Genomic DNA, 13,876 nt, shown 5'->3' with positions numbered 1-13,876 from the left:
TGTACCAATACACCCAGTCAATACAATGATGCAGGCATCCTTCCTAACTCAGTTGCTGGAGAGTGTGTGTGGGGGGGGAGGGCATCTTGCCGTTTCCTTCCAAATCTCCCCCAGATGAAGTTCAGTAATTTAGTTCTATGAATTTCCAAGATGAATACTATCAGGGCTTCAGTCTCATTAATTTATTTACTATTGCCTTGACATAGGCTTGACCTGCTACCTGGAAATGTATTTATTGATTCAACATAATATTCTGTTATGACTGACTGCTGGAAGGAAGAAATAACCTACTCTGCATTTGTTATTGCCATCACAGTGCTAGATATAATGTAATATTGATTAAACAACTATCTTAGTATTACATTATAATTGACTTGCTCCATTATGTCCCTTCATTGCACTTGATCTATTCAAGCATATTATATCCTGTGCTATTTTAAAGTTCCTCATTTAAAAATGCCCAACCCAGTGTTACATTTCATGTAGTTGTTTGACTCTCCTCTCTCCCACCAGATGAAGTCTACAGAAGTGGACCAAGGGCTTTTCACAGACACCTACTGCAAAGTGTGCAGCGCTCAGCTCATCTCCGAGTCCCAGAGGATCGCCCACTACGAGGTATGGAATACTTGGAAGAGTTTCATTCAGAAACGCTATATGTCAATTCAGAAATGTAGGTAAATTTACTTGTATTGTTTAAATAAATTACACTAAATATAAACACAACATGTGAAGTGTTGGTCCCATGTTTCATGAGCTGAAATAAAAGATCCCAGAAATTTTCCAGACGCACAAAAAGTTTATTTCTCTCTAATTTTGTGCACAAATTTGTTTACATCCCTGTTAGTGAGTGTTTCTCCTTTGCCAAGATAATCTATCCACCTGACATGTGCAGTATATCAAGAAATTGATTAAAAAGTATGATCATTACACAGGTGAACCTTGTACTGGGGGACAATAAAAGGCCATGCTAAAATGTGCAGTTTTTGAGGGAGTATGCAATTGGCATGCTGACTGCAGGAATGTCCACCAGATCTGTTGCCAGAGAATTGAATGTTACTTTTTATACCATAACCTACCTCCAATGTCATTTTAGAGAATTTGGAATTAAGTCCAACCAGCCTCACAACCGCAGATCACGTGTAACCACACCAGCCCATGACCTCCACATCCAGCTGCTTCACCTGCGGGATGGTCTGAGACCAGTCACCCAGACAGCTAATGAAACTGTGGGTTTGCACAAGTGAATAATTTCTGCGCAAACTGTCAGAAACCGTCTCAGGGAAGTTCATCTGCGTGCGTGTCGTCCTCACCAGGACCTTGACCTGACTGCAGTTCGGCATCGTAACCGACTTCAGTCTGCATATGCTCACCTTTGATGGCCTCTTGCACACTGTATAAGTGTGCTCTTCGTTGATGAATCCCGGTTTCAACTGTACCGGGCAGATGGCAGACAGCGTTGTGGTTATGGTATGGGCATGCTTAAGCTACGGAATGAACACAATTACATTTTATCAATGGCAATTTGAATGCACAGTTACCGTGACGAGATCCTGAGGTCCATTGTCTTGCCATTCATCTGCCACAATTACCTCATGTTTCAGCATGATAATGCATGGGCCCATGTCTCAAGGATCTGTACACAATTCCTGAAAATGTCCCAGTTCTTCCATGGCCTGCATACTCACCAGACATGTCACCCATTGATCATGTTTGGGATGCTCTGGATCAATGTGTACAACAGTGTGTTTCAGTTCCTGCCCATATCCAGCAACTTCGCACAGCCATTGAAGAGTAGTGGGACAACATTCCACAGGCCACAATCAACAGCCTGATCATCTCTATGCGAAGCAGATGTGCTGTGCTTCATGAGGCACATGGTGGTCACACCAGATACTGAATGGTTTTCTGATCCACACCCCTACCTTTTTTTTAAGGTATCTGTGACCAACAGATGCATATCTGTATTCCCAGTCATGTTAAATCCATAGATTAGGGCCTAAATTAATTTATTTCAATTGGCATTATTTGAACTGTGAATCTTAGAAAGTGTTGCATGTTGCATTTTTTGTTCAGTGTATGAAAGAGATTGGTGTGTTTTTTTTCACCATCTAATTATGGTATGGGGTTTTTCAAAGATTATAATTTTTTTGTCTATCACTTGATGGTTTCATTTCAGATACACAAATAATCATGTCTTATTTAGCAAAATGCTATATATCCGCCTCACTTTCAGAATAAGTCAAATGTAACCAATAACTAGCCTACATTTTTTTTTATAAAGAACTGTAAAAATCTGTGTGTATGTACTGTATATATGTATGTATGTATGTATGTGTGTGTGTGTGTGTGTGTGTATATATATATATATATATATATATATATATATATATATATATATATATATATATATATATATATATATATATAATACTTTTTTATTCAATACAGTAATATGAGATCTTTATGAAAAACATTTACATTTTAGTAATTTAGCAGATGCTCTTATCCAGAGTGACTTACAGTAAATACATTCATCTTAAGATAGCTAGGTGAACAATCACATATCACAGTCAAATATGCAGGATATGAACATTCAATTTTAGATAAACAATGGATATATAGCGCTTTGCAAAACAACACATTTTCATACACATCTAAAATCTATAAATGAACAAACTGAGAACACCCATAAGCATTCACATCGGATATAAAAAAAACACTTAAAATTGGTTGATTTTATAGAATTTTGGAAATAAACTCTTCACTTACAGTGCACTACAGTAGGTCTGCTCGTCCCCCACCAGTCTGAACTGACACGACACACCATAATGAACATCAGTCGTACAGTAGATCACCTGCTGGGTGTCAACAAACTATGGTGATTCAACATGTATTATTGTCTGGAAATGAACAGAAAATGACGGCCGACGTTCTGTGGTGAGGCGATAGGACGACTCGCGACGCACCTGCTGTGCACGGCCGACGTTCTGTGGTGAGGCGATAGGACGACTCGCGACGCACCTGCTGTGCACGGCCGACGTTCATGTTAGTCTGTCAAGTCTTTTAAAGATGAAAGAGAGACAGCTTACCAGACGATTCAACCATTATTATCCAAGGCTTAGGTCCTACTGTTTGTTCTGTATCAGTCAGAGCCGCTCAGCAGCAGCAATCCCAAACAGCAGAAAGCTGCAGTTTTAAAATGTCAGGCACATGACTCACCTGGTTTTACACAAATATTCTTAATTATTTAGTTAAAGTGCTGACGAACAGCAAACACTGTCTGTCCCCATTGCTTTCCAGGACCACCACCTGGTTTGTTAGAGATATTGCAGAAGAGTTTCTCTATCGAAGTGTTTTACCATTGCTTTAGTTTGGCCAGTGCTCGCCAGAGTACAGCTGCCTTGCATTTTCTTCTGCTTAACTACCAACACCTCATAGAATGGCTATAAAATATGAACACAAACTCTTTCAAATTAAAATGAATGCCAGCACCTGTTTCATTCCACTCCAAGCACAGCAGCTGCCTTTGGGGAGGTAACTTGGCTCATCTGTATTACAGATGTTGCCTTTCACTCACTGTAACAGTCAGATGGTCAGAACAGAGCATCTGACTGCACTGCAGGGCCCATGGTGCATCTGTATGGACATCAGGAATAATAGGAGCTGAAGGGACTCATATGAGACTTTGTTCATGCAGTTTAAGTATTAATCAGAGTGCTTGCCTTGCTCACACCTGACTGGTAACTGAGGTTGCTCATCACTCACTCACTCATCCCTGTCGCACCGGCTCTTGCATAGGGCAGGATCAAAGGCTCTCCACAACTGGTGGTCTAGGGCATCTTCTCCAACGTGCCCCAGCTCTGCTGATGTTGGAGTTCAGTCTCATTTGGTTGCTACGGTAGCAACTATACTGCTGAACGCTTTGAACGATGTTACACTTGATACTGTTATTTCTAATAGCACTGAAATATTATGTACTGTATATACTTTGATCATGTTTTAGATTATTAGAATTATTTAGTTGCATCCCTCATTCTCTGAAAAGTCTGTGTTAATATGAGACAAACTGTGTGCAATGACATTCCATTGGGTTTAAATGAGGATGATGAGAGGTTCAGAATGTGTTTAGTCCAGGGGTGTCAAACTTATTTTGCCCCGCGGGCCTCATTCAGGCTTCGAGGTCTGGAGGTTATATTTCCTTTCCGTCAAAATTTGCTAAAAATAGTCCTCTATACATCGCTTTTGGAATTTTTGATACTCCCTGATTGTCCAGTTTTTGGTACAATGATTCTTAGCAAGCTGGACATTTTAGATTTGGTTTTAGTAATTTTAAAGGTCCAATGCAGCCGTTTTGATCTCAATAATGTAATTTCTGGGTAACCAGCTATTGTTTATATTTTTCTCTGCATTGGCTCGAAATTAAGCATTTCACTGTTAGTCTATTTACGAAGCGTGTGACAAATAAAATATTTGATTTGATTTACAGTGCATTCGGGAAAGTATTCAGACCCCTTGACTTTTTCCAAATCATGTTAGATTACTGCCTTATTCTAAAATTTGAATTTTTTTATTAAAAATAACTAATGAAATACCTTATTTACTTAAGTATTCAGACCCTTTGCTATGAGACTCGAAATTGAGCTCCGGTGCATCCTGTTTCCATTGATCATCCTTGATGTTTCTAGAACTTGATTGGAATCCACCTGTGGTAAATTCAATTGATTGGACATGATTTAGAAAGGCACACACCTGTCTATATAAGGTCCCACAGTTGACCGTGCATGTCAGAGCAAAAACCAAGCCATGAGGTCGAAGGAATTGTACGTAGAGCTCCGAGACAGGATTTAAATCAAATCAAATGTATTTATATAGCCCTTCTTACATCAGCTGATATCTCAAAGTGCTGTACAGAAACCCAGCCTAAAACCCCAAACAGCAAGCAATGCTGGTGTCGAGACAAAGATCTTGAGAAGGGTACCAAAACATTTCTGCAGCATTGAAGGTCCCCAAGAACACAGTGGCCTCCATCATTCATAAATGGAAGACGTTTGGAACCACCAAGAATCTACCTAGAGCTGGCCGCCCGGCCAAACTGAGCAATCGGGGGAGAAGGACCTTGGTCAGGGAGGTGACCAAGAACCCGATGGTCACTCTGACAGAGCTCCAGAGTTCCTCTGTGGAGATGGAAGAACCTTCCAGAAGGACAACCATCTCTGCAGCACTCCACCAATCAGGCCTTTATGGTACAGTGGCCAGACGGAAGCCACTCCTCAGTAAAAGGCACATGACCCATAGAGACTGACAGAGGTCCGGACAACAGGCCCTCCGATTTGACACACTGAACTCTATCAGAGAAGTAGTTGGTAAACCAGGCGAGGCAATCATTTGAGAAACCAAGGCTGTCTAGTCTGCTAATAAGAATGTGGTGATTGACAGAGTCGAAAGCCTTGGCCAGGTCGACGAATACGGCTGCGCAGTAATGTCTCTTATCGATGGCGGTTATGATGTCGTTTAGGACCTTGAGCGTGGCTGAGGTGCACCCATGACCAGCTCTGAAACCAGATTGCATAGCGGAGAAGGTACGGTGGGATTCGAAATGGTCGGTAATCTGTTTGTTAACTTGGCTTTCGAAGACCTTAGAAAGACAGGGTAGGATAGATATAGGTCTGTAGCAGTTTGGGTCTAGAGTGTAACCCCCTTTGAAGACGGGGATGACCGCGGCTGATTTCCACTCTTTGGTAATCTCAGATGATACGAAAGAGGTTGAACAGGCTAGTAATAGGGGTTGCAACAATTTCGGCAGATCATTTTAGAAAGAGAGGGTCCAGATTGTCTAGCCCGGCTGATTTGTAGGGGTCCAGATTTTGCAGCTCTTTCAGAACATCAGCTATCTGGATTTTGGTGAAGGAGAAATGGTGGGGACTTTGGCGGGTTACTGTGGAGGGTGCCGGGCAGTTGACCGGGGTAGGGTAGCCAGGTGGAAAGCATGGCCAGCCGTAGAGAAATGCTTATTGAAATTCTCAATTATAGTGGATTTATCGGTGGTGACAGTGTTTCCTAGCCACAGAGCAGTGGGCAGCTGGGAGGAGGTGCTCTTATTCTCCATGGACTTTACAGTGTCCCAGAACCTTTTTGAGTTAGTACCACAGAATGCAAATTTCTGTTTGAAAAAGCTAGCCTTAGCTTTCCTAACTGCCTGTGTATATTTGTTCCTAACTTCCCTGAAAAGTTGCATTTCACGGGGGCTATTCGATGCTAATGCAGAACGCCACATTATGTTTTTGTGCTGGTCAAGGGCAGACAGGTCTGGAGTGAACCAAGGACTATATCTATTCCTAGTTTTAAAAAAAATGGAATGGGGCATGCTTATTTAAGATGGTGAGGAAGGCACTTTTAAAGAATAGCCAGGCATCATCTACTGACGGGATGAGGTCAATGTCATTCCAGGATACCCCGGCCAGGTCGATTAGAAAGGCCTGCTCGCAGAAGTGTTTTAGGGAGCGTTTGACAGTGATGAGGGGTGGTTGTTTGGTCGCAGACCAATTACGGATGCAGGCAATGAGGCAGTGATCGCTGAGATCTTGATTGAAAACAGCAGAGGTGTATTTGGAGGGCGAGTTAGTTAGGATGACATCTATGAGGGTGCCCGTGTTTACGGATTTGGTGTTGTACCTGGTAGGTTCATTTGATAATTTGTGTGAGATTGAGGGCATCAAGCTTAGATTGTAGGATGGCCGGGGTGTTAAGCATGTCCCAGTTTAGGTCACCTAGTAGCACGAGCTCTGAAGATAGATGGGGGGCCATCAATTCACATATGGTATCGAGGGCACAGCTGGGGGCAGAGGGAGGTCTATAGCAAGCGGCAACAGTGAGAGACTTGTTTCTGGAAAGGTGAATTTTTAGAAGTAGAAGCTCGAATTGTTTGGGTACAGACTTGGATAGTAATACAGAACTCTGCAGGCTATCTTTGCAGTAGATTGCAACACCGCCCCCTTTGGCAGTTCTATCTTGGCGGAAAATGTTATAGTTTGCGATGGAGATTTCAGGGTTTTTGGTGGTTTTCCTAAGCCAGGAATCAGACACGGCTAAGGACATCCGGGTTGGCAGAGTGTGCTAAAGCATTGAGTAAAACTAACTTAGGGAGTAGGCTTTTAATGTTAACATGCATGAAACCAAGGCTTTTACGGTTACAGAAATGAGAGCACCTGGGGAGTGGGAGTGGGAGTGGGGCTAGGCACTGCAGGACCTGGATTAACCTCTACATCACCAGAGGAACAGAGGAGAAGTAGGATAAGGGTACGGCTAAATGCTATACGAACTGGCCGTCTAGCACGTTCGGAACAGAGTGAAAGGAGCAGGCTCGATAGCATAGATTCAAGGCATAGTGTACAGACAAAGGTAAGGTAGGATGTGAGTACATTAGAGGTAAACCTAGGCATTGAGTAATGATGAGAGAAATATAGTCTCTAGAGACGTTTAAACCAGGTGATGTCATCGCATATGTAGGAGGAGTGAACAACATGGTTGGTTAAGGCAAGCAAGCAGTTAGCAGGGGCTAGCAGTTAGCAGACCGGGGAAGGCAAGCTAGCAGTTAGCAAACCAGGGAAGGCAAGCTAGCAGTTAGCAGACCGGGGCCGGCAAGTTAGCAGACCAGGGCTAGCAAGTTAGCCTTCTGGGGACGTCGCGATGGTGGTAAGTCTGTTTTTGCCTCTTCGTGCAGTGACGTTGATAGACCAGTCGTGGAATTAGTAGGGTTCCAGGTAGCTCCAGGTAGCTAGCAGGCCTAGCAGGTTAGCAGCATGGGCCTTCAGCAGGCGTCGCGCCTGAGGGGCCTGTTGGAGTCCTCGGGCAGATTATGTCGGTATTCCAGTCATAGAGGATCGGCGGGGTTCCGTGCCCCGTACCGGCAGTAGAAGGGGTCCGGATATTGTAGCCCAGGAGTGGGCTTCAGTGGTAGCACAGGAGCCCTGGCCGGGCTAGCTTCAGGCTAATTGGTGCTTGCTCCAGGATGGAAACGCTAGCCAGGAGTGGTCACCCGGGATTGCGGTTAGCTAGTTGCGAAGATCCAGATGAAAATGTTCAGAGTTTGCGGTAGGAATCCGGGGATATGGAGAGAAATATGTCCGTTATGCTCTGGTTTGAGTCACGTTGTTCGAACTGGCAAAAGCTTTCCGAGCTAAAGGTTAGCTGATGACCGCTAGCAATGGTTTGCTAACTGATAGCTGGTAGGTAGTTAGCTGGCTATCTTCAGTTGAGGGATTCCAGATCCGAAGTAAGTAAATAGAAATACTTTTTAGAAAAAAAAGCAGATCCACGCCACATTGGGTGAGGCGGGTTGCAGGAGAGTATTTAGAAGTTGCTGTTTAGGAAAATATTTTAAAAAGATATGCGAAGAAAAAGATGTAAAAAGATATATACAAGGTGGGCGTAGGTAGGCCTTGAAATACATCCACAGGTACACCTCCAATTGACTCAAATGATGTCAATTAGCCTATCAGAAGCTTCTAAAGCCATGACATCATTTTCTGGAATTTTTCAAGCTGTTTAATTAAAGGCACAGTCAACTTAGTGTATGTAAACTTCTGACCCACTGGAATTGTGATACAGTGAATAATAACTGAAATATTCTGACTGTGAACAATTGTTGGCAAAATTACTTGTCATGCACAAAGTAGATGTCCTAATCGACTTGCCAAAACTATAGTTTGTTCACAAAAAATGTGTGGAGTGGTTGAAAAATGAGTTTTAATGACTCCAACCTAAGTGTATGTAAACTTCCGACTTCAACTGTACCCTATGCCTCCACACACCGACTCTCTCCCGGCCCTCTACACATGTGCATAATCATCCTCCTTCCCTCTCTCATTCATATGCACAGACACATACCTACTCACAACCTTGTGCCAACAAACACACATGTCCATAGAACAATTGTTGACAAACATGCTATTTTTCCTCTTTTATAATTGTCTTTTCAATGTCCATATATCTCATTGGCAACGGCTAATTCCATGTCGACTTCATAGAGAAGAACAGTTACTTGGGGACAATAGAGTCAACAGTTGAAGTCGGAAGTTTACTAACAGTCAATTAGTAAACTGGAGTCATTACAGTTGGAGTCATTAAAACTTGTTTTTCAACCACTCCACAAATTTCTTTTTAACAAACTATAGTTTTGGCAAGTTGGTTAGGACATCTATTTTGTGCATGACAAAAGTAATTTGTCCAACAATTGTTTACAGTCAGAATATTTCACTGTATCACAATTCCAGTGGGTCAGAGGTTTACATACACTAAGTTGACTGTGCCTTTAAACAGCTTGGAAAATTCCAGAATTCTGACAGGCTAATTGACTAATTGACCAGCTTCTGACAGGCTAATTGACATAATTTGAGTCAATTGGAGGTGTACCTGTGGATGTATTTCAAGGCCTACCTTTAAACTCAGTGCCTCTTTACTCTTTTTACTCAAAATAATTCAGGCAAGACCTCCAGAAAAAATATTGTCGACCTCCACAAGTCTGGTTCATTCTTTGGAGCAATTTCCAAATGCCTGGAGGTACCACATTCATCTGTACAAACAATAGTAAGCAAGTATAAACACCATGGGACCACGCAGTCATCATACCACTCAGGAAGGAGATGCATTCTGCCTCCCTAGAGATGAATGTGCTTTGGTGCGAAAAGTGCAAATCTATCCCAGAACAACAGCAAAGGACCTTGTGAAGATGCTGGAGGAAATGGGTACAAAAGTATCTATATCCACAGTAAACGTGTCCTATATCGACATAACCTGAAAGGCCGCTCAGCAAGGAAGAAGCCACTGCTCGAAAACCGCCATAAAAATCCAGATTACGGTTTGCAACTGCACATTATATAGTTTTGCAACTGGGGACAAGATCGTACTTTTTGGAGAAATGTCCTCTGGTCTGATGAGACAAAAATAGAACTGTTTGGCCATAATGACTATCGTTATGTTTGGAGGAAAAAGGGGGAGGCTTGCAAGCCGAAGAACACCATCCCAACCGTGAAGCATGGGGGTGGCAGCATCATGTTGTGTGGGTGCTTTGCTGCATGAGGGACTGGTGCACTTCACAAAAAAGATGGCATCATGAGGGAGGAAAATGATGTGAATATATTGAAGCAACATCTCAAGACATCAGTCAGGAAGTTAAAGCTTGGTCGCAAATGGGTCTTCCAAATGGACAATGACCCCAAGCATACTTCCAAAGTTGTGGCAAAATGGCTTAAAGACAAAGTCAAGGTATTGGAGTGGCCATCACAAAGCTCTGACCTCCATCCTATAGAAAATCTGTGGGCAGAACTGAAAAGGTGTGTGCGAGCAAGGAGGCCTACAAACGTGACTCAGTTACACCAGCTCTGTCAGGAGGAATGGGCCAAAATTCACCCAACTTATTGTGGGAAGCTTGTGGAAGGCTACCCAAAACGTTTGACCCAAGTTAAACAATTTAAAGGCATTGCTGCCAAATACTAATTGAGTGTATGTAAACTTCTGACGCACTGGGAATGTGATGAAAGAAATAAAAGCTGAAATAAATCATTCTCTGCAGTTATTCTGAAATTTCACATTCTTACAATAAAGTGGTGATCCTAATGGACCTAAGACATGGAATTTTTACTAGAATTAAATGTCAGGAATTGTGACAAATTTAGTTTAAATGTATTTGGCTTAGGTGTATGTAAACTTCTGACCAACTGTATATGTTGTGTATGAATGAAGGAGAATGGAGGAGCGGTGTGAATGTGTCTGAGAAGAATGGAGGGGGAGGCGGGAGGTTGGGATAAACTTTGCCTGGGTGGGTAAGAGAGGGCAAGGATGGGAGTTGGTGATAAGCTTGGCTTGGGGGTCAAAGGTGGGTAAGGATGAGGTGGTAGGACAAGCTTGGTTTGGGTGGGGTAAAGGGGGGAGAAATGGGAGGGGGTGGTGGAGAGGGATGGATTTTTGGGGGGAGAGAGCGAAGGAAGGACTTATACTACAATGTAATTATACTACATGTTTTTGTGACTTGCAAATGAATAAGAATTCTGGACAGAGTATGAATTAGAGTTCTGCACAGATTAGGAAAGGATGTCGAATGGCTATTAGTCTTTGTTTGTCAAAATAACAACGATTCAATGGGAGTTATTGGTGAGAATGGAGAGAGGCTTTAACCGGGGGATTGGGTTAGGGTGTTCTCTGAGGTGTGCATGAGGCCTCACTCATCCCATTTCATTTTTTAATTTAACCTTTATTCAACTAGGTAAGTCAGTTAAGAACAAATTCTTATTTACAATGACGGCTTACCAAAAGGCCTCCTGCGGGGATGGGGCAGGGATATAAAAAAAAGAGAGAGACACCACGACACTGCGTAAAGATAGACCTAAGACAACAACATAGCATGGCAGAGACACATGACAACACAGCATGGGTGCAACACAACATGACAACAACATGGTAGCAGCACAAAAGATGGTACAATCATTTTTGGGCACAGACAACAGCACAAATGGCAAGAAGGTAGAGACAACAATACGTCATGCGAAGCAGCCACAACTGTCAGTAAGTGTCCATGATTGAGTCTTTGAATGAGGAGATGGAGATTAAACTGTCTCCAACTCTTCTTCTCCCGGTGGACCCACTCTCCCCAATTAGAGCCACACCAGACAATATACTTTCATTGAAGTACTTAAGTGTCAGTCTTTCTTCAATGTATGTATAATGACATAATCCACATTTTTTTTGCTACATTAGGAGAGTTGGAGCTTAAAAGCCCTAAAAAGGCATAGTGCCTCAAGTACAAAGATGTGGTTTGCTTAATTATTTATTTACTTTTTGTGTGTTTTTTATCTACCTAGACCACATCCCCACCTAATATTGTTTTGTGTTCCACAGGGTTGCTGGCCCATGTTGACTGCAATACTTCCCACATTTGTGTCAAGTTGGCTGGATGTCCTTTGGGTGGTGGATCATTCTTGATACACACAGGAAACTGTTGAGTGTGAAAAACCCAGCAGCATTGCAGTTCTTGACACATACCGGTGCATCTGGCACCTACTACAGTACCATACCCCATTCAAAGGCATTTACATGTTTTGTCTTGCCCATTCACCCTCTGAATGGCACACATGCACAATCCATGTCTCAATTGTCTCATGGATTAAAAATCCTTCTTCAACCTACCTGTCTCCTCCCCTTCATCTACGCTGATTTGAACTAGTGACATCGATAAGGAATCATAGCTTTCACCTGGTCAGTCTGTCATGGAATGAGCATATGTTCTTAATGTTTGGATTCTCAGTGTATATGTAATGTATACAATACCATTGTATTTATACTATGATCCTCCCATTCTATGGAATGCCCACTGCACTCATATATCATATCTGCTAAAAGGTTTTATTTGGTTCTTCAATGATAGACAGAACTGATAGGGTTAACTTTGATTCTATACAAGTAAAGACCAACAAAATCCAACTTATCACATGGAATGTGCATGGGCTCCATGATAATTTTTTATTTTTTTTATTTTCACCTTTATTTAACCAGGTAGGCTAGTTGAGAACAAGTTCTCATTTGCAACTGCGACCTGGCAAAGATAAAGCATAGCAGTGTGAACAGACAACAACACAGAGTTACACATGGAGTAAACAATAAACAAGTCAATAACATGGTAGAAAAAAAAGAGAATCTATATACAATGTGTGCAAAAGGCATGAGGAGGTAGGCAATAAATCGAATAATTACAATTTAGCAGATTAACACTGGAGTGATAAATCATCAGATGATCATGTGCAAGTAGAGATACTGGTGTGCAAAAGAGCAGAAAAGTAAATAAATAAAAGCAGTATGGGGGTGAGGTAGGTAAATTGGGTGGGCTATATACCGATGGACTATGTACAGCTGCAGCGATCGGTTAGCTGCTCAGATAGCAGATGTTTAAAGTTGTTGAGGGAGATAAAAGTCTCCAACTTCAGAGATTTTTGCAATTCGTTCCAGTCGCAGGCAGCAGAGAACTGGAAGGAAAGGCGGCCAAATGAGGTTTTGGCTTTAGGGATGATCAGTGAGATACACCTGCTGGAGCGCGTGCTACGGGTGGGTGTAGCCAACGTGACCAGTGAACTGAGATAAGGCGGCACTTTACCTAGCATAGCCTTGTAGATGACCTGGAGCCAGTGGGTCTGACGACGAACATGTAGCGAGGGCCAGCCGACTAGGGCATACAGGTCGCAGTGGTGGGTAGTATATGTGGCTTTGGTGACAAAACGGATGGCACTGTGATAAACTGCATCCAGTTTGCTGAGTAGAGTATTGGAAGCTATTTTGTAGATGACATCGCCGAAGTCGAGGATCGGTAGGATAGTCAGTTTTACTAGGGTAAGTTTCGCGGCGTGAGTGAAGGAGGCTTTGTTGCGAAATAGAAAGCCGACTCTAGATTTGATTTTGGATTGGAGATGTTTGATATGAGTCTGGAAGGAGAGTTTGCAGTCTAGCCAGACACCTATGTACTTATAGATGTCCACATATTCTAGGTCGGAACCGTCCAGGGTGGTGATGCTAGTCGGGCGTGCGGGTGCAGGCAGCGAACGGTTGAAAAGCATGCATTTGGTTTTACTAGCGTTTAAGAGCAGTTGGAGGCCACGGAAGGAGTTTTGTATGGCATTGAAGCTCGTTTGGAGGTTAGATAGCACAGTGTCCAAGGAAGGGCCAGAAGTATACAGAATGGTGTCGTCTGCGTAGAGGTGGATCAGGGAATCGCCCGCAGCAAGAGCAACATCATTGATATATACAGAGGAAAAAATAAAAATAAAAATATGGTTCTTGAACACTTAGAGTTATCAGCAGATGTGGTTTTCTTGCAAGAGTTTCATTTTTTTTG

The 13,876-nt window shown here is 42.6% G+C and overlaps 1 protein-coding gene across 1 annotated transcript in view; it reads left to right on the top strand.

Moving 5' to 3' along the window:
* Positions 1-513: 513 nt before the first annotated feature.
* LOC120062914 (zinc finger matrin-type protein 4-like) overlaps positions 514-13,876 on the top strand; it is a 168,228-nt gene continuing 154,865 nt past the window's right edge. The window contains exon 1 of the mRNA XM_039012974.1: positions 514-615. Within this exon, the coding sequence (XP_038868902.1) occupies positions 514-615 (102 nt within the window). The remainder of the gene's footprint in view (positions 616-13,876) is intronic.

This window comes from Salvelinus namaycush, chromosome 18 (genome assembly GCF_016432855.1).
Source record: "Salvelinus namaycush isolate Seneca chromosome 18, SaNama_1.0, whole genome shotgun sequence".
NCBI lineage: Eukaryota > Metazoa > Chordata > Actinopteri > Salmoniformes > Salmonidae > Salvelinus > Salvelinus namaycush.
This window is presented reverse-complemented; position numbering and strand designations above follow the sequence as displayed.